The sequence below is a fragment of the Colias philodice genome, chromosome 7 (genome assembly GCF_061535455.1).
Source record: "Colias philodice isolate Cphi_HAF_F1 chromosome 7, ilColPhil1 Martin Lab GWU primary, whole genome shotgun sequence".
NCBI classification, from domain to species: Eukaryota; Metazoa; Arthropoda; class Insecta; order Lepidoptera; family Pieridae; genus Colias; species Colias philodice.
In genome coordinates, this window is record NC_143092.1 from 11229084 (window position 1) to 11254128 (window position 25045).

A 25045-nucleotide genomic window follows, 5' to 3' on the forward strand; every position below is an offset into this window, starting at 1 on the left:
GGCAGGGAGAGATCAGGGCCGACGACTGCGACCAGGCGAGCACGTGGCTCTGACCACGCGGGGCACACGGCGAGAGTATGGTCTGCCGTGTCCTCCGGACAGTCGCACCAATGACAAGCCATTTGCGGCTCCCGTCTGGCGACTTTGCACAGGTACCGCCCAAAACATCCGTGTCCGGACAGTACCTGTGTCAGGCGGAAGGTGATGGCCCCATGCCGCCTGTCGCACCACTCACGTAGGACCGGTCGGATTGCTTCGACCGTCCTTACTCCTGCGCTGGGCTCTTCGAGCCGTCGTTTCCACTCACTGAATCGCCGCTCGAGAGCATCAGCCCTCCATTGCTGGACCTGCTCCAGATATGGGTTGATCCCGTGCGATCTGGACGCAGCGACGCGGCGATAGACGTCCGCCAGCATTTCGGCGTCCAGGTCCCACGGGGGCGTCCCCGCCATTACGCACGCGGCCTCGAAGGACACCGTGCGATATGCCCTCACGATTCTGAGCGCCATGACCCGCTGCGGTCTACGCAATAGGGGTCTGGTACGGACACTCAAAGAGTCAGCCCAAATGGGCGCACCATAGAGGGCCATGGAGCGAATGACGCCGGTGTAAAGACGACGGCACGCGCCCCCAGCCCCCCTAAGATTCGGGAGCAGACTTCCAAGTGCCCCGGCCACCCCAACAAGCCGGGGGGCGAGGCGACGGAAGTGCTCCACGAATGTCCAGCTGCTGTCCAACACGATGCCCAGATAGCGCAACGTGGAACCAACGCTGATGGACGCACCGCCCACCTGAATGGCTGATCCAGCAGCCTGCGCCCTTCGACGATGGCGTAAAATTGCTTTAGATCTATATAGAGCTACACATAGTGTGGCAAAAAACTCTCGTATTTGAGTAAGAAATCGTAGTGCCCACCCATGCTACGAAAAAAAAAAAAAAAAAAAAAAAAAAAAAAAAAAAAAAAAAAAAAAAAAAACAAGCATATCAACACGCATTGTTTCTTCACATCTGTTCTTACATCGCAATAGATGGCGATAGTCAGTCAGCGGCCCGCCAGGAGCGAGGCGCAGGCTGGCGGTGTGTCGCGGTGTGAATCACGCGCGCTATATATAGACACCAGACGCCGGCGGTTTGGACTCGATTCCCCAACTAATTCGATGAATCCTAACTCATTTTTTGATCCTTATATGGCTTGGGCAACCACCTTTGTCACGTTCTCCTGTCGTTTCTTTTAGAATCTTGAGTTACCTATTATTGTTTCTGTGCATTTAATAACTAGTACACGCTTAAAACTTTACTGCTCTTTCTGTTCAATTGTGGCTTCTTCCCTTCTCAGAATAAGTAATAAGCCGCTACAAATTCTTCGGAGTTTAAATAAATAAATGTTAACAATGACCACCACCTTAAAATTGAATCTCCGGACCAAAAAGGCATGATTCATTCCTTCATGGTTAATCCTGAAATGAATTTTCGAATTTCTGAAAATTATGTCGATCGAATCCCTTTCTATAAACAAGTAAATATACTGTTATCACAACGTTATTATATATATATAGATAGAATAATAACTAATTATTCTAAAAATGAACAAATTCCTTCCACCAATAATGAACAGCACCAATATTCACGCATACAATGGAATATTTCACTGCGATATGAGGGACGAGGGTCCCATAAAAATCATTATGTCGAATATGTTCAGACAATGTAAACGATTAAAATGCGAATTTGGAGCGGTCGCGTTGTTGCCATACCAGTATACCACTGACACAATTGTGCATGAATCACTGACCGGGCGGGCGGAGCGCGGTGTGGTGGCGCCGCGCTAATTGCTACCTGCTGCTGGTGTGCCAATATCGGGGCATCGCCGACCGGTGCCGCTCACCTCCAGTTGCGGTGTTCAGATGATTGTTTGCGGCCAATTAGTTTTCCGGACGAGTGCCACACTCCCGCCCCTAATAGAGTAGCCTAATTCGCAATAAACAATTTGCCGCACTCTACATGACCTCGACTGATAATTCATTAATTCCATTAGTTCGGTAGAGTCAATTATTGTCCGTTAATATTGAAACTGTTTGCTAATAATTATGTAGTTTGAAAAGATCATAAAATTAAAATTAAAATTAATGAATAAAGTTGACCTACCCTACTTGTTGACATGTTCTGAAAATATTGAATCCCATCAAAAACATCCTGTAAAAAACCCAAGTCTCGCAGCTCAGTCTTTCTACCGTCAAAAGTTGTGAGATCCATGTAATACCAAGTCGGTTAATCTATTTAGTGTCTACTTGAAGGACCTTCTGTCTTAAGTTATTACATAAGTTATTATCATGCCAATATTAAAAATATTTAACGTTTTAAACAAATAGATTGACTTGGACATCGCTTGATTTGATTATTAGTATGTAAGTATCACACTACACAGCACGACGGGCCAGCGACCAACAGGAACGAGAGTTTCAATCGCGTGAGGCGCGAGAGACTAAAGAATCTAATATAATATTGTAATATTCATTTTGTTTTCATGCGATGTCCAAGTCGATCTATTTGTTTAAAACGTTAAATATTTTTAATATTGGCATGATAATAACTTATGTAATAACTTAAGACAGAAGGTCCTTCAAGTAGACACTAAATAGATTAACCGACTTGGTATTACATGGATCTCACAACTTTTGACGGTAGAAAGACTGAGCTGCGAGACTTGGGTTTTTTACAGGATGTTTTTGATGGGATCTCACTTCTTTTTGTAGAGCCTTTCTTTTTGATACCATTGAAAATCGCAAACTTATAGGTTAGGTTTCGAGGCACATCCGAACAGCATGAGGGCGCTCGCACGTATGCGTGCGGCTGCCGCTCGCTCGAAGGCATTCACATTTCATTGTTCTGTCATTTTGGCGTATATTTTGCTTGTCAGTCATAAAGTAAAATAGAGGCCAGTCTGTCTGTAAGGAGGCTAGTCGCGCCAACAATTTATATACAGGGTGTCCCAAAAAGTAGTGATGAACGGAAGTTGGGAGGTAGAGGACCTAGAGGGCTATCCGAATCACCCCCATGTATGTTATGCGATTTTTCGTATTTTCGGAGTTATGACGTTTTTTTCAATTTTTCTGCTATCGCCAAGTACGATGATATTTTCACTCATGGTGACGTCAATTATTGCGGAATATGCTTGATTTTTTTTTGTGCTAAGCTGAAAGATAGGCCAGTTCAGTATGGTAACATTTACTATCGTTAGATCTTTTAATGGAATAAAAAAATAATTAAATGCCAAGAAGCCAAGAAGAAAGATAAAATTACCCAGTATGTTCACCACTTCAAGGGCCCGTAAAAAAATAAAATCACATAAAAAAAGTTTTCCGTTTGGCTTTTAAAAACTTGCTCTATCTAACAGGTAGCTACCCTGAAAATTTCATTTTATTATTCAGAAGGCTTCAATCGAAAAATTGAAATCTAAATGAGGTAAGTGAAAAAATTGAATTAACATGATGATTAATAAAAACAAATTAAAACCAATAACAAGGTGTTTAATTACCAGAAATTTTTAAAATAACCCCGCTGTTGCTCAGTGCAAGTGCGACATCACCGTAAAAAGTTGTCTTTTAAATGTCTGAATGCCCTTTTATCATTTTTAATGGTTTCTTCTGCTACTATGAATTTCGGGGTTATTTCGTCCAAATTGTGGCAGTCTCTCGTCTATGTAGTATCCCCACGGAAAAAAATTAATAGGGTTTATGTCCGGGGACCATGGAGGCTAGGCTAAAGGGCAAAGATACCCTGAAAGATGGATTGGTCGTTGCAGCCTGCGCATGCACCGGTGACGCCTGCCTTAAATCCTTGCCTCCACGGTCCCTCGACCTAAACCCCATTGAATTGTTTCAATGGGGATACTAAAAAGACCTCGGCTACTTGAAAGAAGGCCACAATTTGGACGAAATAACCCCGAAATTCATAGTAGCAGAAGAAACCATTAAAAATGATAAAAGGGCATTCAGACGTTTAAAAGACAACTTTTTAAGGTGATGTCGCACTTGCATTGAGCAACAGAGGGGTTATTTTAAAAATTTCTGGTAATTAAACACCTATTTATTGGTTTTAATGATCATCATGTTAATAAAATTTTTGCACTTACCACATTAGATTTCAATTTTTCGATTGAAGCCTTCTGAATAATAAAATTAAATTTTTAGGATAGCTACCTGATAGATAGAGCAAGTTTTTAAAAGCCAAATGGAAAACTTTTTTTATGTGATTTTATTTTTTTAGGGGCCCTTGAAGTTTTGAACATACTGGGTAATTTTATCTTTCTTGGCATTTAACTCTTTTTAGGGTTCCGTAGCCAAAATGGCAAAAACGGAACCCTTATAGTTTCGTCATGTCCGTCTGTCCGTCTGTCCGTCTGTCCGTCTGTCACAGCCGATTTACTCGGAAACTATAAGTACTACAGTGATGAAATTTGATGGGAATATGTGTTGTATGAACCGCTACAAAAATATGACACTAAATAGTAAAAAAAAGAATTGGGGGTGGGGCCCCCCATACATGTAACTGAGGGATGAAATTTTTTTTTTCGATGTACATACCCGTGTGGGGTATCAATGGAAAGGTCTTTTAAAATGATATAAAGTTTTCTAAAAAACATTTTTCTTAAAGTGAACGGTTTTTGAGATATCAGCTCTCAAAGTCGTAAAAAGTATGTCCCCCCCCCTCTATTTTTATAACTACGGGGTATAAAATTCTAAAAAAAATAGAGGTGATGCATGCTAATTAACTCTTTCAACGATTTTTGGTTTGATCAAAGTATCTCTTATAGTTTTTGAGATAGGTTGATTTAACTGTAATTTATTATATTTGCTGCTACGGAACCCTTTGTGCGCGAGCCCGACTCGCACTTGGCCGGTTTTTTTTATTCCATTCGAAGATCTAACGATAATAAATGTTACCATACTGAATTGACCTATCTTTCAGCTTAGCACACAAAAAAAATCAAGCATCTAGCGCAATAATTCACGTCACCATGAGTGAAAATATCATCGTACTCGGCGATAGCAGAAAAATTGAAAAAAACGTCATAACTCCGAAAATACGAAAAATCACATAACATACATGGGGGTGATTCGGATAGCTCTCTAGGTCCTCTACCTCCCAACTTCCATTCATCACTACTTTTTGGGACACCCTGTATAACAGATTTAAATTATAATATATTGTTTTATTAGATTTTCGTACTTCAAGACATGTCCAATCATGTGTTTTTCATTACGTCGACCATTTTACAAGTAATAATGTTGTTCAGTTTCATGGGCTAAACACACCCTTACCCACCCTATACCCCCTCCCTTGGCTCATATGGTAGGTACCTATCTACACCTATTAAATTTATAACCACCACCAACCACCAACTGCATAAATAACTTTGTAATCCCATATATTTATATAGGATTACAAAGTTATTGATGCAGTTGGTGTATTTGGAAAACTGGACCGAAATTACAAAATATTTAAGTTTTCCCATGATTAAGACACTAAACTCTATATGTATTCCAAATATGAAGCTTCTAAGTCTGCTAGAAGTGCCTTGGACTTTTGATGATCGGTGAGTCAGTGAGTGACAAAATTTAGAAACTTTAACAAGTTGTCATTCTTAAACTACTGGTTCAAATTGACTGAAATTTTAAATATTCCGTGTTTATACAATGCCGGATTAGTTACTGAAGATTCAGGTTTCTTGCTTTATCCACAACCGAATTATAGGGGGTCGAAAAAGGCCCGAATTGCTTCGAGAAAAGGATGGTACGGCCGTGCCGCTTTTTTTTTGCTCGACTTGGCGGGGGCACTGCCGTGCCCCCAGAACTATGTATATTAATTTAAATTTGAAATATAAAGCTGAAATGTATATATCAGCAGAAAATTTAAATATTTTAAAAGTTCATATAAACAAACGAAGATAATTTTAGCAATACCGAAGTTTAAGTAGGTAGTCGTAAAACACGTCTTTGAATGAAAATAGAATTATAAATTTACTATTTGCTAAACTAGGTGCGGTTAAACATTTGGTAAATGTAAATAATATTGTTTGTTTTGTTTCTAATCTGAAGTATGTAGGTATGGCAGGCGACGAGAGATGCGTCTGGACTCTGGAGCGACCGGCGAGCGAGCTATCGATTGATTAACTGCAGTCAGCAAATGTAGATAGCGGCAGTCTGGAATGTAGATGTCCTGCTCAGAGCTCGGCAACCTTGATAGCTCTCCACAATATCCCCTTTATTATGATCCCACTTGTGTAATGGGCGTTCAAACATCGTAAGCTCTGCTCGACATTGTGATTTTCTAACTTTGAAACGTTCTAATGATTATATCATGTGACTATTCAAGAATACAGCTTTAGATTCTCCTATAATCTTATATATAACTAGCGACCCGCCCCGGCTTCGCACGGGTGCAATGCTGATACTAATTAATACACTACAGAAAAATTGTGAACGTTGTATAGGTATAAAAATATAGCGGCCCGCTCCGGCCTCCGGCATCGCACGGGTATAAAATACATAGCCGGGCGGCCGCAAACGCTACGTCCTGCAATTTTTAAATCTGTAATATCTTCGAAAATATTCACTTAAATCATACGGTGTAAAGGGCCATATAGATCTATATTAAATGAACAATGTATCCATGGTATTTAATTGGTTAAGGATTAATGCTGTATTGGTTAAAATCGCTTCGAAAATTAGCCATTATTTGTCGTAAAAAGTAAATGACAAAAAAAAGTTATTGTGGGTTATCCATAAGAGATAGACATATACCATCGCGGACTTTTCTGTAGACCTTTTCAATGTGTATAATACTTAGTACATTATTTTGATAAAACTCGTAGGGTTCAACCTGCGTTTGCAATGTAAGCGGAATAAATGTAATTTTTTACGACATCACATTAGAAACCTCAAAAATAACAGTACTTCTCCACTACTTAATGGATCTTATTATACATATAAACCTTCCTCTTGAATCACTCTATCTATTAAAAAAAACCGCATCAAAATCCGTTGCGTAGTTTCAAAGATTTAAGCGTACAAAGGGACATAGGGACATAGGGACAGGGAAAGCGACTTTGTTTTATACTATGTAGTGAAAATGAATCGCAAAATGTGTTGGTAAGCGCATAACTCGAGAACGGCTGAACCGATTTCGATAATTCTTTTTTTATTATATTCCTTGAAGTACGAGGATGGTTTTTATGTAGAGAAAACGTAAATATGTACCACGGGCGAAGCCGGGGCGGACCGCTAGTAATATATAAAAAACTAACGCACGTTTAGCTTGAGAAAGATCAAGTAACGTAATAAGCACGTACCTAATAACAATTTAAAAAAAGTGTTTCGTATGTGTCGCATATTATAACTAGTTCATAGTTATAATATTCAATATTGCAGATTGTTTCGATATTAAAAGGCACTAAAATAATACGTATGCCCGCCCGCGAAGGGTCTTCCATATTTATATTTTACCAGCCGCTCCGCGTTGTTTCACCCCCGTGGCTCCTCTCCTGTTGGTCGTAGCGTGATGATATATAGCCTATAGCCTTCCTCGATAAATGAGCTATCTAACACCGAAATAATTTTTTAAATCGGACCAGTAGATCCCGAGATTAGCGCGTTCAAACAAACAAACAAACAAACTCTTCAGCTTTATAATATTAGTATAGATTCCAGATTTTTATTAACGAAATTCCTTTGCGTATATGTAAAGTATATAAACACGTCGATATTTCCGAGAACCCTAATGTTTTGCATCTCTCCGCACCATTAAAGCTATCATAAAGCTAACTATTATTCGCGCAATAGTTTCGTTGATGACGCGCCCACCAAATCGACTTATGAAATTCATTTCAAATTTTATAGCTTTGAATTTTGAAGCATTCATCATCTGGAGGCACACGATTCTATTTGTCCAGTTTTAGATGATGGGTCTTCCAAACATTAAACATAATATTATAGCTACTTGCACTACAATATCTAGTAAATTAGCTGACTTTGTCTCCACGCCCTTTAGGTACCTAATCGTTAACGAGCAGTGGAGCGATAGGTCGGTTCCAGTGAGCAATGAGTGACGTATACTGTATAGTACGACGTGATTAATAGGAGGATAATTGTGTGCTGAAGAACACACAGGCGCGGTGTGCAGCAGATTGTGGCGCTGGCGGCGCGCCGGCCGCGTCCGGTGCCGGACCTGACCGGAATACACAGACAATTTATTCTTAGCCCTTTGCTCTTCTCTAGTGAAGTAGTCACTAGCGAGCATTGTATTCGATGTTTTGATTTCTTGGATAAAAGCTCTTCGGGAATACGCTGCTTGCATAAACAGACGCAATTATGGCGATGTTATGTTTTATTGGTTTCTTAGCTTTAAATCATTAATTCATCCCGCTTCTAATCTACATTAGTATTTTGTATTATTATTTATTTTGTTGACATTATAGGAGATCATATTTTTACAGTGTTTTTACATGTATGTCACGGTTGAGTCAGCGGCCATACGAGTGATATGAACGGTTATGACATGATTTTGTAATACAGTAAACAGGGGCATTAATTTCAAGAGGAAAAGAGAAATAATATCTAATACTCTCATGTTACGACACCGTCACAGACCTCTAAATAGTCACTGCGTAGTATCTGTATCGTTGCCGCAAAAAGGAAAAATTTGAATTTAAAAAGCATTCATCAAAATGTATAGTCGTTTTGAATGCGATGCATCTCATAAAGGCTTCGCATAAAGGCCGTAATAATGAGGACGAATGCGACGATTGCACGAACAAGTGCACGCAAATAAGAGCGATCTGTGTGAAAGGAACAAAAGACCGATGGAGCGGCGGGCGGCAGGCTGCCGGCCTACCGAGCTGGTGCGCCGGCCGCCGCGTCGGACTGCACACTCACAATACAGAGCACAGGCTACTATTTGACTGTAGCCCGAGATGGTCTGCGAGTTTGTTTCACTATTGTTGCGAATTGTTGTTAAAAATACTTGCTTTATTAATGTCAATTGGAGAATGTCCTTTTGTCGTGCAATATTTCGTGTATTTGCTATTTTGTGAAATGCTACATTAATGTGAAAATAGGTATTGCTGTTCGCTAGTCCGGTAGTAGAGTCTAGACAATTGTTATGAATATTGTGTTGCTATTACTTAGGTTAATTTATTTTACGTTACCAGGATTAACATACCAGCAAATATCCGTATAGACTGCGATTCGTAAATGTTTTATTTAGGTATGCTTCAGCAGGGGCGTGCACAGAGTTTTTGGACAGGGTAGGCAGAAATATTGCAATGATAATAAGTCATAAAAACTAATATTTCATATTGCAGTATATATTTGATTGGAGATACATAGTATTTCCGCAAAATAATGGAAAACATATCACGAACATAGGTCATATTATCTATAAAATAATTGTCAAAATAGGTATGATATCCTAACTAGTATTGAGTATTCTATATTATGTAATTAATGATTAACTTTACCTTTGTGTATTACAAATTCCGGTATAGATCCATTTATAGATCGGCCTTTTTCCTATCACTCTCTGTTTGATAAAAGTTTATTCATAAAACAAAAATAAGAATTTTTCGTTAAATTAGGTATGCCTTATTATCTTACAAAATACACTGATGATATACATAATTAATCTATTTAGTTACTCTCAAAACACTTCACTTGCAAATTGTCGTAGTAAACATTATTAATTTTCTCAAAAAACAAATTTAACCTCAAAGTAAACGTTTGTTATTTCCAAAACAAAACAAACGAATAATGATACTATTTGCAGATGGTCTTTACCGCTACAAAATTGTATACATTATCACACTTCTTAAATTGGTCGCATATTCAACTTCAGTTTCGACTTTCGATGTACGGTTCGTACCTAATTCGTATAATATCTTCGTAAAAAGACACTGCCTACCTTGTGTGTTTGTGTGCGTGGTTTTATTACATCAGTGTGCCGTGTTTATAGGCACGCACACATATAAAATATGCGTAGACACGCAGAGCACACATATAAAAACTTAGACACGGATAGTTTGTGTCTTTGCCGTCCCGTGACGTACTGGGTCCTGTGGCGGCGCTAGTGCAGCGCATGAATAGTGACTTGAGCCGAGCCGGTGTTATAGAAATTAGATAATAATGCTACCAAAATACCGATAGATGGATCTAAAATATATTTGAAATATATTTTTATTTCATAACTACATTGCGCAATTAATAAAATTTAATGACGCTGTGAATTTCATTTATGCATATTAAATATTGATCAGAGTTTGGTAAATGGTAGGGTAGGCAGTGTCTTTATGTCTTTATGGAATGCACGCCACTGTGCTTCAGCTATACTTAATGCGCTGATTACACCTAACGAGTACAGTGGCGAGTCAGTAAATACGCTCTCGGCCGAGACACTTTGCCGAACCGAGTGGGTGTTTACACGTATTTCACTAGTGGCGAGTCAGTTCAGTTTTGATCACGACGCGGACGTCTGCAATGGATCGAAAAAAAAAAGAATTTAAACGGGTTTTAAATCGGCTGTTACCAGATATTATTAACGAATTGTGGGATTTATTAGAAATAATAAATAAAAATTATAATTCTTTGAAAAAATACAATGACGAAACGAACGAGTGGCGAGTGGCCGAGTGACGCGACGAGTGCGTGTTTATACCTGCCGAGCGGGATAACGAGTGGGTACTCGGCCGAGTAAACAAATTGGGATTCTAGTGACTGTCTCGCCGCTCTTCTCGGCCGAGTACTCGGCCGAGCACTCGTTGAAGTGTTTATACCAACCGAGCACTCGGCCGAGGACACTGACTCGCCACTGTACTCGTTAGGTGTAATCGCCGCATAATCATATTAATTACACCTAGTGAGCGGTGATGCGGCGATTACACCTAACGAGTACAGTGGCGAGTCAGTGTCCTCGGCCGAGTGCTCGGTTGGTATAAACACTTCAACGAGTACTCGGCCGAGAAGAGTGGCGAGACAGTCACTAGAATCCCAATTTGTTTACTCGGCCGAGTACCCACTCGCTATCCCGCTCGGCAGGTATAAACACGCACTCGTCGCGTCACTCGGCCACTCGCCACTCGTTCGTTTCGTCATTGTATTTTTTCAAAGAATTATTATTTTTATTTATTATTTCTAATAAATCCCACAATTCGTTAATAATATCTGGTAACAGCCGATTTAAAACCCGTTTAAATTCTTTTTTTTTTCGATCCATTGCAGACGTCCGCGTCGTGATCAAAACTGAACTGACTCGCCACTAGTGAAATACGTGTAAACACCCACTCGGTTCGGCAACTGTCTCGGCCGAGAGCGTATTTACTGACTCGCCACTGTACTCGTTAGGTGTAATCAGCGCATGAGTGGTGGTGGTGGCTTGGAATGCGTTCGAACAAATAGCGATCTACATTTTTGGTTAAAGTTCAACACAAAGCAGTGCACGTGCGTTCCAGACCTTTTGTGTATCCACATACAATATTCATAATATTGAGGTCACGTGGAATAATACTTACTGATTAGGGGTGTTTTCAACTCGCGTATCAAGGGCATCGTTTGATGACTTATATATTTTTAAGAGGAATGTTTTCATGTTTCTTCTTTCTATCGAGTTTTTCAAAAACTGGTTAAAATTTCATTCATCAGAAGAACGAGTGACAGTTGTTTTTAACTCAACCCCAGCGGAAGTATGAAGCGAGACTCTTGTAGGCATTTTTTTAATCAAGAGTCGTACGGATAAAGGAACGAAAATTACACGAATCTCAACTTATTACGAAAGAAATATAAAATGCTAGTTACCTACACCCCAGGGTGCGTGTAAGTCGCTATAATCCAAGAAATGCTGCACATTACTGGGATGGAAGATAGTGAGTTCTTTCCTATTTCTTGGTGTAAATTTTCATCCAGGTCTGCTCAGCTGTTCAGAAGTTTCTCAACTAATAAGAGTTTATCCAAACTTGCGCATTAACGATTATTGGAAAAATATAGGCTATATTTTGTTTCACAACAACTTAAAGGGGATAAAATAGGAAATACATATAAATTTTTTGGTTATCATTTGATGAATGAGGTACCGCGAGATAAAATGCGTTTTTAATAATAATTAAAATGAAGCTTAAGAGTCAAGAACGATGATAATGTGAAAAATATGATGATAGATGGTTGCATGTCGAGTTGTCACGACAGCTCTTGTGCCATCGGAGTCTCGACCTCTGCTCTCCAGCGCCACTCGGAGTATACTTATATCGGAAGACAAGTGGGATGTTGAATATTTTAATAATTACTGCCACTTCGGCCTTCAAATTACCCTCAACATATATATGTAGTGAGCTTTTAGATTCATAGCAAAATATAAACGGAATTTCTGTCTGTTTTTTTAAGAAGTTCCATATTTAGTAGAATGGAAACTTTAATGGTGAAAACCACAGGTGAAAACAGTATGATTTTGAAGAAACTATATTATAATAGATGTTTACAAATTATGCGATGTGTAAGTATGTCAGTAATGTTCAAGCGTATACCGTATTTTATAGATGCATCTCCAAATCTATCTCAGGTTAGGTTTTGCAGAGCTACTTGTGATGCCCGATACCGTAGTTCAAAACTATTTAATGGCATACATTTAAGATGATGAATTCGCCGACTAATGGTCTCGTTTCATAGCAACGATATAGTTACGATGATAGTTAGGATGTTTACTGTAATTGATCGATTGCAGGGGACCGTTACGAGCATGTCGATTGGAAAGACGAAAGGTGGGGCACGTAACACGTAAAATACGTTGATTTTGAGCAGCTTCGGTTCGGTCGGACCGGTCGCGCCCCGCCCGCTCCCGCGCACGCCGCACAGCTGCCGCGCCGCCGCGCCGCGCGCTCTGCACAAATACGTGAACATTGTTCTGCCAGATAATTTATGCAGCCGAGTAACGAGTTGTGATTTCAATGCACATGTCGCTTTTATGGCAGGCCTCTGAGGAAACATCATCTATCGCAATACGCCCTTTGTTTCACTTTTATGAGAATGTAATTATTGAAGAGGTTATTTTATTTTTATAGCATAAGGTGGACTGGAGCAGGTGCTTAGATTTTGATTTATGTAAATAAATGCAAACGTCTTCCTTTAATAGCCTTAAACCTGTTTCCTTGAACATCATCATAGCTACCAAACTAATCCATACTTATTATAATATTATAAATGCGAAAGTAACTCTGTCTGTCTGTCTGTTACTCAATCACGCCTTAACTACTGAACCAATTTGCATGAAATTTGGTATAGAGATATTTTGATACCCGAGAAAGGACATAGGCTACTTTTTATCCCGGGAAACAGGATAGGTTTTATCCTGGAAATCCCACGGAAACGGGAACTATGCGGGTTTTTCTTTAACTGCGCGGGCGAAGCTGCGGGTGGAAAGCTCTAGTAAGTAATAATTATTTTTGTTTAATAAAAGGGTTCGATAATTGAAAACAATTAATCGTTTGATAACTTATTAAAAAACTAACTGACCCGGCGAAAATCGTACTGCCCAATGTCTCATGTCAATACATGTCTTGTTAGTTGTTACCAAGCTTGTTAGTTGTTACCTTTTAGCTGAACTAATTTATTCTTTGATGAACTTCATACAATGATACGAAATAAATATTAGTATGGATGATATAGATAGGATATCAAAGGATTTTATTATGATGACTCAGTGGTGAGAACTTAGTTCTTAAAATTGATCGAAGTTGTTCACGACCAGGCTAGTGTGCAGGAAATAACTATAATAGAGATAAATAGATTTTTCAATTTATATCCTCCAATTTACAAACTTATTGCAAAACTGTGGTTAGGTGCCTGTCAGAATGGAAAAATCAATGGTTAGGTTATAAATAACTGGTTAAAGGGTATGATGATGAGGCAGGAAAATGAAGAGGGTAAATGAGGGTGTCGGGGCTTATATAACGTTTTAATGTATCCTAGTATAATGAAAGTGTATGCAAATGAGAGGTGTTGTCCCTCGTTACGTATAATCGCAAACTCTACTAGTCTATTTCTTTTTTTATTTTCTACTGGGTGAATCTGTGAATTTTTTTTAATTGAAACCTGGTACCTCTCGTGTGATCTCAAAATATACGTATGGTCTCTTGTATCAATTATAAAAGAAAGCAATTATATTGCGATTCGCTTTAGACTAGTATGCCGCATGTGCTATGCGCATGCATTATGCAGTTGTAGTGGTTGCAGGCAGTGGCACGTCCACCGTCCAGGCGCGTGGGCGGCGCAGATGGCACAGCTGATAGCGACAACGCAAACCTGTCCGGCCGCTCGCCGCCGTGCCCTGCCGCTGACTGTGCGACTGACTTGATCGATGCTCCCCGCGATATCGTAATCAGCTAATTGCCCACGAGCCGACGTTTCGACGTCTTCATAATTTATGTTAGCGTGACTGAACCACGATCGTGATTCGTGAACGAACCGAACTGAATTACAGGATAGTTTTGATTCGTTTTGAAAAAAATATGCACCAACAAAAGTAAACACTGATTTGCTTCTAAGCAAAATACAATGGACAGTTTTGATGAAATGCATTTTTTGCAATTGATGTATATACCATACGCGATAGTAGAAATAACAAAGGCGTTCAAATATTTGATCCTCCTTTGCTGCACCCCCCTGCCCCCGCCTGCGCCCGCCGCTCCCCGCGCCGCATCTGTCCCCGATGCTCTCGAATCTCGAATCTCGATAATGCCACTACATTGTGCTGCACCACTATTGTTGTCGTTATTTTTATCCGGACAAATCTATTGTGTTTCTAGAGATTACCTGGATTCACCTGAAGCTGAATACAATAGCTGTGCCCAAAATGTTGAGTTAATCGCGTGCATTCTTTTTCATGAGCGTTATATAGGTATCTATAAAACGCTCAATATCTTTTATTAAAGTGTTATTTGTTTTTATACGAATAGCACCACACACCAATTAGATAAGAGGCTGTCAACGGCTTCGAAAAACTGCTTTTGAGTCGTTTATCTCGCATAAAATGGATGGATTTATATTATTTAAACATAAAAAATGTAAAACGACATAAGAAAATGTTTATGTACGTAGTTCATAAATATAGATCACAAGCTTATTCAATTCTACAGGAGTACCTACATATAGATTTTACACTTTAAAAATTATTTCACTGCGATATTTGCCAAGTATTACGAGAACTCGGCAAAATAAAAGCTTCAGTCTCGACTCCTCATTTAACGGTGGACGTCGCGCGAGGGCCGAGAGAGCATATAATATACTGAGCCGGCTGGATAGTCATTAGTGTTCGTTGATGTTATTGACGATCTCATTATTCAATGAAATGATGGTTGCATATTGATAAATGCAGTAGTCAAACAGAAGCGTTGAGCTTTTTAAAGTTGGAATCGAGAAAACAAGCTCTCTGTCCGGTGAGGGTGTGTGCGTCAGAGTAAGGCGAGGGGTGAGGGTGCGCGGCGTGTGGGCGGGGGGCGCGAGGCGCGGGGCGAGGGACGGCCGCGTCTCGGCGGAGGCTGCGCGGCTCCAGTCGCCTGCCGGCCCCCGCTCCCGATGTTCCACTGCATCGTGCAGCCGAGGCACGACTGGGGACCTCCTGACCTCGCCAATGCATTCCCCGGTACGCGACTTCACTCCAACGCAGCCTGTTTATATGAATTTGTCGATTGTATTATGATCTTGGCCCTGATGTGACACAGCATTCACTCCTTTCAAAGTACTTATATTTTTTTATTAGTTGCGATGCACTGGATCAAAAGTTCAAATGCATTTATTTAACGACCGATTAAACGATAACTCGACGTCGGGTGGGCGGTTACGAATAAAGCGAGATGGAACAATCCCAACCCCGATGGAAATACCAATCATAATCCCAGCTTCTCGGATATACATATTTCAAACTAAATGTCCGTTGAAAGCTGTGTCTAAGAATAGATCTACTTGTGAATAGTTTTTACGCGGTGTTACGTGAAATGGTTTGTCTATTGTGATACTGTTAGTGCGACCCGCTTCGCTCTCACAAACAAAAACAGTTTCGTATGAATGCCTTCGCAACGTACGTATATTTTTTGTTTCGACTTTCTTGTTGCTCAATGAATGCAGCTACAATGAACTTTGCCTCTTTAAAGCTTTTGTAATGAAGGAGCTCTTGGGAATCTTAACCGATTTGCTCTCATATCCATATTTATTTACTTTACATGGAAATAAATTTACTTTAAGTGAAATGACCCTCATGGCCTCAAGTTGAAGTAAAAATCAGATATGATCCATTTCATTGAATAAAATAAAATGTCAAAAACAAGCGAGAAAACGAAAATAATACATAAGTAATATATGATGAAAAAATATTTTGTTATTGTGAAGGAAGGAGCCGGTTACAGCGAAGGCAACGCACTACAAAGGACGGTCGAAATGTAGCGAGCGTGTGAACACTGTGAGCAGGTTCGGCTCCCGCACAAATTGTGCAAATTGTGGCCATTATTGGCGGTTAACGACCACTTGTCCGATATAACCACTAACGTATTGGACGCTAACAATCAAACAATACTAGCTTGTTTTGAAAGTATGGACATCATTTCTATCTCTTGCGTCATAGCTTTATGATGACCCACACAGTTTGTCTGTTCTTAATACATAGATTGTTTTCCACATTTCTGTATTTTTTTATTGATGCTTCACTCTTTTGGTCGGAGGCTGATGATATATACAGTCTATAGCTTTTTATGTATAATCTCGATTATTGCACGATCCGCAACTAAGCAATTTTCAATTACCAACGTACCAATAGTTTCTGGGATTAGCGCGTTCTACCAAGTAAATAGTTGTATAGTTCTTATAACTTTACTACTATATTGAATCTCATTCAACCGATATAAAAAACGTTATTATATATACATCTGAAGAGTGTAGATCTATGTATCGAAACTTCTCTATCTAGAGTAGAGTAGGTAGCATCGATTTCCTCGGGGAACCCGCGTAAAAATAGAACGTTGGCTGTGAGCCGTGGGCGGTGGGACTAAGTTATTGATTTAATTAAAAAAGCTAATACGGACTAGTAGTGGTGGCCACCGTCGCTCGTCCCTTTGCGCGGTCCTCGGTGCTGGCGAGCAGCCGCCAGCTCGCCAATGACCTTTCGCAGTTTGCGGCGCACCCTCCACCGACAAACTTTATTACATGACTCACTCGGTAAGTGCAACGATATGTACACAAGACGCCTCAATGACGAATCGTTTGGGGAGGACGCCGCGGCCGGTTTGCTGATTAAACGATTTATTGGCAAAATTCGAGACAACTTCCCTTGATATATATGTAATGGGATCAAATTTTGTGTCGCGTCGTACAAAGCTAATGTTTATTTATGACTATAGTAGAGCCATTTTAATAGGCAACATTTGACAGTTCAACAAAATTCAACAACGTAACCTAGTAACGACGACATAGAATAACATGATATTTCGTTTTGTTGTAACTGCACATTTGCTTAACTTTTTTCAATTACGATTACATATTTATAATAATAATGACCGATGCAAATAATTTTAGGATTTGATTTTACTGATAAACCATTCTAAACATAATAAACATTTTCTTATTTAAAGAACTGACGTCGCTACAATTTTGTGTCAATAAACTTTTTTTCTTTTTAAATACCAGAGACGTTACTCTAAAAATCGAAATCTGACACCTAGAATCGAATGCATTGATTACTTGGGAATAAAAATCATCATAAATTATTGACATGTGTTTCAAGTTCGATTGACAAATGTTTCAAGTCCGTATCGATTAATTCGCTTTAATCGATGTTTTTAAGCAGGTTACCACCCTATGAAGATAAAATTGATAGACGTCAAATGTTGCCTATTAAATTGGCTCAACTATAGAGGTCCGCCCCGGCTTCGCCCGCGGTACATATTATTATTTCGCAATAAAAGGTAGCCTATGTCCTTTCTCGGGTATCAAAATATCTCCATACCAAATTTCATGCAAATTGGTTCAGTAGTTTAGGCCTGATTGAGTAACAGACAGACAGACAGAGTTACTTTCGCATTTATAATATTAGTATGGATAAAAGCCGGTTCTTCTATATAGCAAATTAGCAATTGCTTTCCTCTAAATTCTGCTAAATTTTGAAGATTCATAAGCTTTTTTGAACGAAGTTTGGTTAAATGAATATAAATGTTTGAATTTTTTGAGTTGAATAAATTGTAAAAAAAATGTTTTCATGAGGTATCTTTGTGCTTTGTTTGTCAATCAATAATTTGAAAAAGGGATAACAATTGAATTGATTTCAAGGTCAGTTAATAATTGGATATATCATATACTGTGTTATTAGGGCAAGCAACAGTTGGGCGACTGTCAGCTGTGGCTCTTCACCGTTTACGTTACGGTCCGTTCAACTTCCGAGCTTGGACGCGGTTTATTTCATACCTACGTCGCTTTCAAATTTTCGAATTAAAATTCATTTATTAATTGATCACTTTTTTATTGCTTTATTAGACATTTTTTTTATTCCATTAATCCTATCCTTCCTAACTACTAATAATATTATAAATACGAAAGTTTGTGAGGATGGATGTATGTGTGTATGTTAAATGTTTGTTACTCTTTCAAGCAAATACTACTGAACCGATTAAAATGAAATTAAGCACACATATAGAGGGTAACTTGGATTAACACATAGGTTTTATCCCGGAAATCCCACGGGAACAGAAAGTATGCCGGTTTTTCTTTGAAAACGTGGGCGAAGCCGCGGGCGGAAAGCTAGTATATAGCAATAGACACTACTATAACTATAACATGACGTGACGTGTGGCACCTACATGGACGATGAATCGGTTTCTACACAAAATATTTCACAGTAGACGGCAAAAATTCAACACAATAATATGATAAAAACACAGTATTACCATATAGGAAATAATATTGTAATACGTGGTAATACTGTGATAAAAGTGTAAAAACAAAAAGTTGTAGATATCGTAATTGCGTTTTGCCATTGAATATTTGTTTTGGCGAATCCGGAAATCGAGTGAACCCGTTTTTTGCCCTTAAACCTCTCCACCTCCAGGTCCACCGCTAATTACATTCTTCTCATTTTTCAATATTCTCTACCTTTTCCAATTGGTTTCAATTTACTAAAATGTTTTATGTTTTAAAAGGTGTCTGCTGAGAAAAACACTGTTCTGGTCAGAAAAAAAGTATGCAGTCTTTTTTTTTTCTTATAAAAGCCTGGTTTCACCACTTGCTGTAAATATTTAACATTTTTTACGTACAATTATGACAGTATTAAATAGTGTAACTGATAAGCTTCATAAAGCTATCGATATGGCCATAGCATAGAATAGACGAAAGTAATTGTGATTCACGTTACGTAAGAGTGATACAGATATTGTATGTGTTGTGCAGACATCCGCGTGCAGCTGTCGGAGCAGTCGCGCGTGCTGGAGGCGCGCGCGGAGGCGGCGGCGGGCGTGGCGGGCGAGCTGCACGAGTACTGCCGCCGCCGCGCCGACCTCGAGCACGAGTACTCGCGCGCGCTCGACAAGCTGGCGCGCGCCGCCGCGCAGCGACACAAGGACCAGAAGCACAAGTACAAGCACATAACCAATATACACCATACACATAGCACTCGTTCACAAAGTGTGTGTTAAGGCTATAACTGTGTGGGGTGTGTGTGTGTGCAGGCGCGAGCAGTGGCCGCTGAGCGGCGCGTTCGCATGCTGGCAGGCGGCACTGGAGAACACGCGCGCGCTGTCTCGGGACCACGCGGCGCTGGCCGAGCTGTACGGCGGGCCGCTCGCCTCGCGGCTGCAGCGCGCCGCCGACGACGTGCTCCGGCTGCACCGCAAGTGCCGTGATATAGGTGAACAACTTACAACCTACACCTATCAACGGTCTTTACAATAAGAAATTACATAACTCAATTCATATCCACTTTCATTTGATTTGGATATTTGATTCTTATTAACTTTGACTAATAACTTAATAAGTTATTAACTAATAATTAATATTGACAATAGTACAATTTTATGCTCTTTAGACTTGGTGCATATTATAATATATCAATTAAAGAGCTGCACTAATTAATTATTATTGTTTCATTTTATCCAATAAATTCAGAGATACGTTAGATTATAATTCAGTATCGATTATACAAGCCAAAAAAACTTTCTAAGCATTGCAGTTAATATTCAGATAATTATGCTCCATTTTAATTTTAAGTAGGTTGTACGGTGCAACCGCACAGAGTGCAAAATCATCATTTTTGTATATCACAGCATTTTCATATTCATATTCATTAGCGTTAGTTCACATTAAAACGTCGCGAGCCGCGTACGTATGTAACTCATTACAGCATAGCAATAAAATCATATTATTTAGCAGCTTAGTTTCATTAGTAGCAGCAGCATCCCAGGTGTACGAACCATAGTCCGTACATCTTTATGGTCCTTCGAGCTTAAACGTAAGCAGGACCCATTCGCGTGTGATAAATCATACCTCGTGTAGTGGGAACTGCCACGTAAGTTCCAGCAGCAGCGGTGAGTCCACAGCTTTTTACCTATACTATCTATCGAAGCGAAGTAGCATTTTCATCATGGAAGATCTAGTAGCTAACCAAAACATGATCATCGGAGCGATGGAAAAACTCCAAATCAATTTTAAGAAAGACGGTGTCGAACGCAAGACCCCGGCTCATATTAATAAGCGATTAAGTGTGTTAGATTCTTACTGGCAAGAATTTCAATGCAATCATATTAAAATATGTGAATATGACGATAAATCGCATGAATATTTTAGCAATAACATTTATAAGCGAACGGCCGATTTTTATCATGAAACGCGGTCTTACATAATGCGGCACTTGCCAGCGGAAAGCAAGGAAAGCCCTATAAGACCTGCAACACCTGGCTTATTGTCTCAGCCGGGAACAAGCAAGCAGCAACAGGATTTAAATCCTCAGCCATCATTTAAATCGCAAGGTACATCGAGCAAACTTGATGAATTATTCCATAAACAAACAATTAACTTTAAGGCTTTTAAAAGAACTGTAACAAGTATTGATGTTGAAAAAATATGCACTAAGTGGAAATTCGAGGATGCCCTTCAACAGTTAAATTCCCGATGGAGCGTTATTGACTCCCTTCATTGGGAAATCGACAGCATTTTGGACGGGGAAGACGTTGAGTATGAGAATGTTTTCACTCGACACGAAAGCATTTTCAATAACCTCAAAGAAGCGATAAACACAAAGCTCTGGTCAGTCTCTCACAGAGAAAATATAACACCAAAGGTTGACATTCCGATTTTCAATGGAAACTATCAGCATTGGGTATCTTTTAAAAATCTATTCAACGAAGCTGTTCATCTTAATCCTTCCTTATCCAATTCACAAAAAATGCAGTATCTGAAAAGTAAGATCAAAGGCGAGGCAGAACGCCTCATACAGCATTTATCTATAAGCTCACAAAATTATACTTCCTGTTGGGAAATATTAAATCACAGGTACGAGAATAAAAAGCTTATTTTTACATCTCATATTAATATTATTTTAGGCCTACCCAACATGCAGCAGCAATCGCTCACACAAATTAAAAACATGCACGACGCGACAAAGGAATGCCTGAATGCCATCAAAAACCTTGGTGTTGATACAAGCACGTGGGACCCGATGATCGTTCATATCTTAGCGCTTAAATTAGATACCGACACTCATAACGATTACATCGAGTCATTGAAAAATCCTAGAGAGCTACCAACACTGCAAGAATTTCTAAGTTTCCTCGAGATGAAATTTACTGCATTAGAATCATCTAAGCGCAAGCAAGATCCACCTAAAACATACCAGCACCCTCAAAAACCAACACCAGCAGCATATCCTAAAGCATTCCAGAAATCGCATTTATTTAAATCATTCGCTAGCAACTATAATAATTCATCGCAAAACGGAAAAGGTATCAATTACACAACGCAAAATTGTCCAATATGCAACAATAATCATGGAATAATATATTGCAATAAATTCGCAGAATCTCAACCTAAACTGCAATTACAAACAATTACGAGGTTACAGCTATGTCAAAACTGCCTGTATAATCATAATGGTAATAAGTGTTTTTCCACTAAAAGATGTCGAGTATGCAATGAGAACCATCATACTTTGGTTCATGAAGCGTTCGCACAGCGGACATCCCAAAATACAGCCAGCACAACAAGCCCTGAAAAACAATCGAATAACAGCTCTCACGTGTCTCTGGATGATACGCAGGAAATTTTATTAGCAACAGCTCAAGTTACCGTTCAAGCTGCAGATGGTACATCATTAATCATGCGTGCTCTCATAGATCAAGGATCACAGACTTCCCTTATAACCGAAAATGCAGCCCAGAGACTTGGTCTGCCGCGTCAGCATTGTAAGGGAGTGATTTTAGGTTTAGGCGCGAAAGAGAACACGTGTAAAGGCTTTATGAACATACAAATATCTTCTCAATACAGCGATTATTCATTAAATACAGGAGTTTTTATAATGAATCATGCGGTGAACAATCTACCAAACAAATCATTCAGCAAACCAGCGTGGTCATTTATTAACGACATTCAGCTAGCCGATCCAGAGTTTTATCGACGCCGACCAGTTGACTTATTGTTAGGTGCCGATGTCTATTCATCTATTATCATGGAGGGAATTATTAAGCAAAGCGAATCTATTCCTGTAGCGCAGCAAACACGCCTTGGGTGGATTTTATGCGGCAACGTAAAGTCGTTCCAATGTAACGTTGTAATGGTCGACGTGGATAGCCTTCAAAAATTTTGGTCAATCGAAGACATTAACGAAAACGTAGATATATCACAAGAGGATTATCAATGTATTCAGCAATATCAATCAACAACAACTCGTCAGTCAGATGGAAAATACGTTGTTCGTCTCCCTTTACATCCAGACGCAGATGAAAAGCTAGGATTATCAAAAACAAAGGCATGCGCTCAATTTTATCAATTAGAACGAAAGCTACAAAAAGACGACAATTTATTCAATAAATATAAATCATTCATAAACGAATACAAAGAATTGGGTCACATGCACTTAACAATAGCGCGTAATATGAAACCTGCCTACTACATGCCGCACCACGGTGTACATCGAGCCGATTCGAGTACTACGTCATTACGAGTTGTGTTTAATGCATCCGAAAAAACATCGACGGGTGTAAGCCTTAATGACATCATGTATAGAGGTCCGAATTTACAGCATGATATTTTATTATTAATATTAAATTGGAGACAATATCCTTACGCATTTATAGCAGATATCGAAAAAATGTTTCGACAGATTTTAATTTCAAAGCAAGATCAACGTTATCAGCAAATAGTTTGGCGCGAAAATCCGAATCAACCACTCAGAGAATATACTTTGTCCACTGTTACGTATGGTACAAAAGCAGCGCCCTTTTTAGCAATGATGACGCTCAAGCAGTTAGCCAAGGACGAATGCAACCGTTACCCGATAGCAGCGAGGGTGTTAGAAGAACAATTCTACATGGATGATCTTCTTAGCGGTGCATTTGACATCATATCAGCGAAGCAATTGCAAAGAGATCTCATCGATTTACTCAAATCGGGAGGATTTAATCTCCGCAAATGGTCAGCGAATGAGTCATCATTATTAGAAGACGTTGATAAAGCAGAAAACCTAGCAAGCGATACGTACAATTTTAAGCATCAGGAATCAACGAAAGCACTCGGTCTTAGTTGGAATGCACGAGATGACAATTTTAAGTTTATGTGCAAACTATCTCCGCAATCCGATTTACAGCCTACGAAACGAGAACTACTAGGAGAAATATCAAAGATATTCGATCCTCTTGGTTGGTTGGCACCAGCAGTAGTTCAACTAAAACTATTATTTCAAAGCGTATGGTTAACTAATTTAAATTGGGATGACGTCATACCAGACAAGATTAACCTTGAATGGCGAAAATTAAGAGCAGACATAGAGAATATTGGAAATATCGAAATCCCGAGATGGATTTGTAGCGGGAGAGACGATTGCATTGAATTACACGGTTTTTGCGATGCGTCGTTGAAGGCATATGCATGCGTAGTATATGCACGGATAGTGCGTAAAGATCAAACGCACATAACACTGTTAGCCGCTAAAACGAAACTTGTCCCCGTCAGCAAAACTAGCCCTTCGTCAAAGACCGACGTATCGTTACCGAGACTAGAGTTAAGCGGTGCAGTCTTGCTCTCGAAACTTATGATAAAGGTCAAGCAAAGTTTAAGCGATCGCGATGTAAAAACGTTTGCGTGGTGTGACTCAACAGCTGTACTTGGATGGCTACAGGGCGAGCCCAGCCGCTGGAAGCCTTTCGTCGCAAACAGAGTGATTAAAATAACAACAACTTTACCACCACAGACTTGGCGTTATGTTAAGTCCAGCGATAATCCCGCAGATTGTGCTAGCCGTGGCATGAGCATCGCGCTTTTAGGAAAGCATGACCTATGGTGGAAAGGGCCCACCTGGCTACTCAGTGATATTAAACATCAGCAACAATTAACGTATGATACTAAATTAGAAGCAAAGAAAATGTTATCAAACGTAGTTACGAAGAATAATAATATTTCAGCGAACTTTATTAGCGATTTTATAGACAAATACAGCAGTTTTACATATGGGTCACGAGTACTAGCATGGATTTTGCGAATATTCTCGTCCGTAACAAAACAAAATTATTTAACTATACAAGAGTTGCAAAATTCACAATTAAAAATTATAAAAGCTATACAATATTTAGAATTTCGTCAAGAAATAAATGATTTAAATAGCTTAAGTAGAGTTGATTCAAAGAGCAATTTATTATGTCTTAATCCATTTCTAGACGAAGAAGGTTTATTAAGAGTTGGAGGTCGTCTAAAAAACAGCAACATCTCATATAACATGAAACATCCCTACATAATACCACAGAGCAGTCATCTTACAAATTTATTAA

The 25045-nt window shown here is 39.3% G+C and overlaps 1 protein-coding gene across 1 annotated transcript in view; it reads left to right on the top strand.

Annotated features, from left to right (window-relative positions):
- The window catches only part of LOC149487381 (rho GTPase-activating protein 4-like), a 54176-nt gene that overhangs the window by 14152 nt on the left and 14979 nt on the right, over positions 1 to 25045 (top strand). Inside the window, exons 2-3 of the mRNA XM_089697372.1 lie at positions 19464 to 19647; positions 19742 to 19920. Coding sequence (XP_089553498.1) covers positions 19464 to 19647; positions 19742 to 19920 — 363 coding nt within the window. The remainder of the gene's footprint in view (positions 1 to 19463; positions 19648 to 19741; positions 19921 to 25045) is intronic.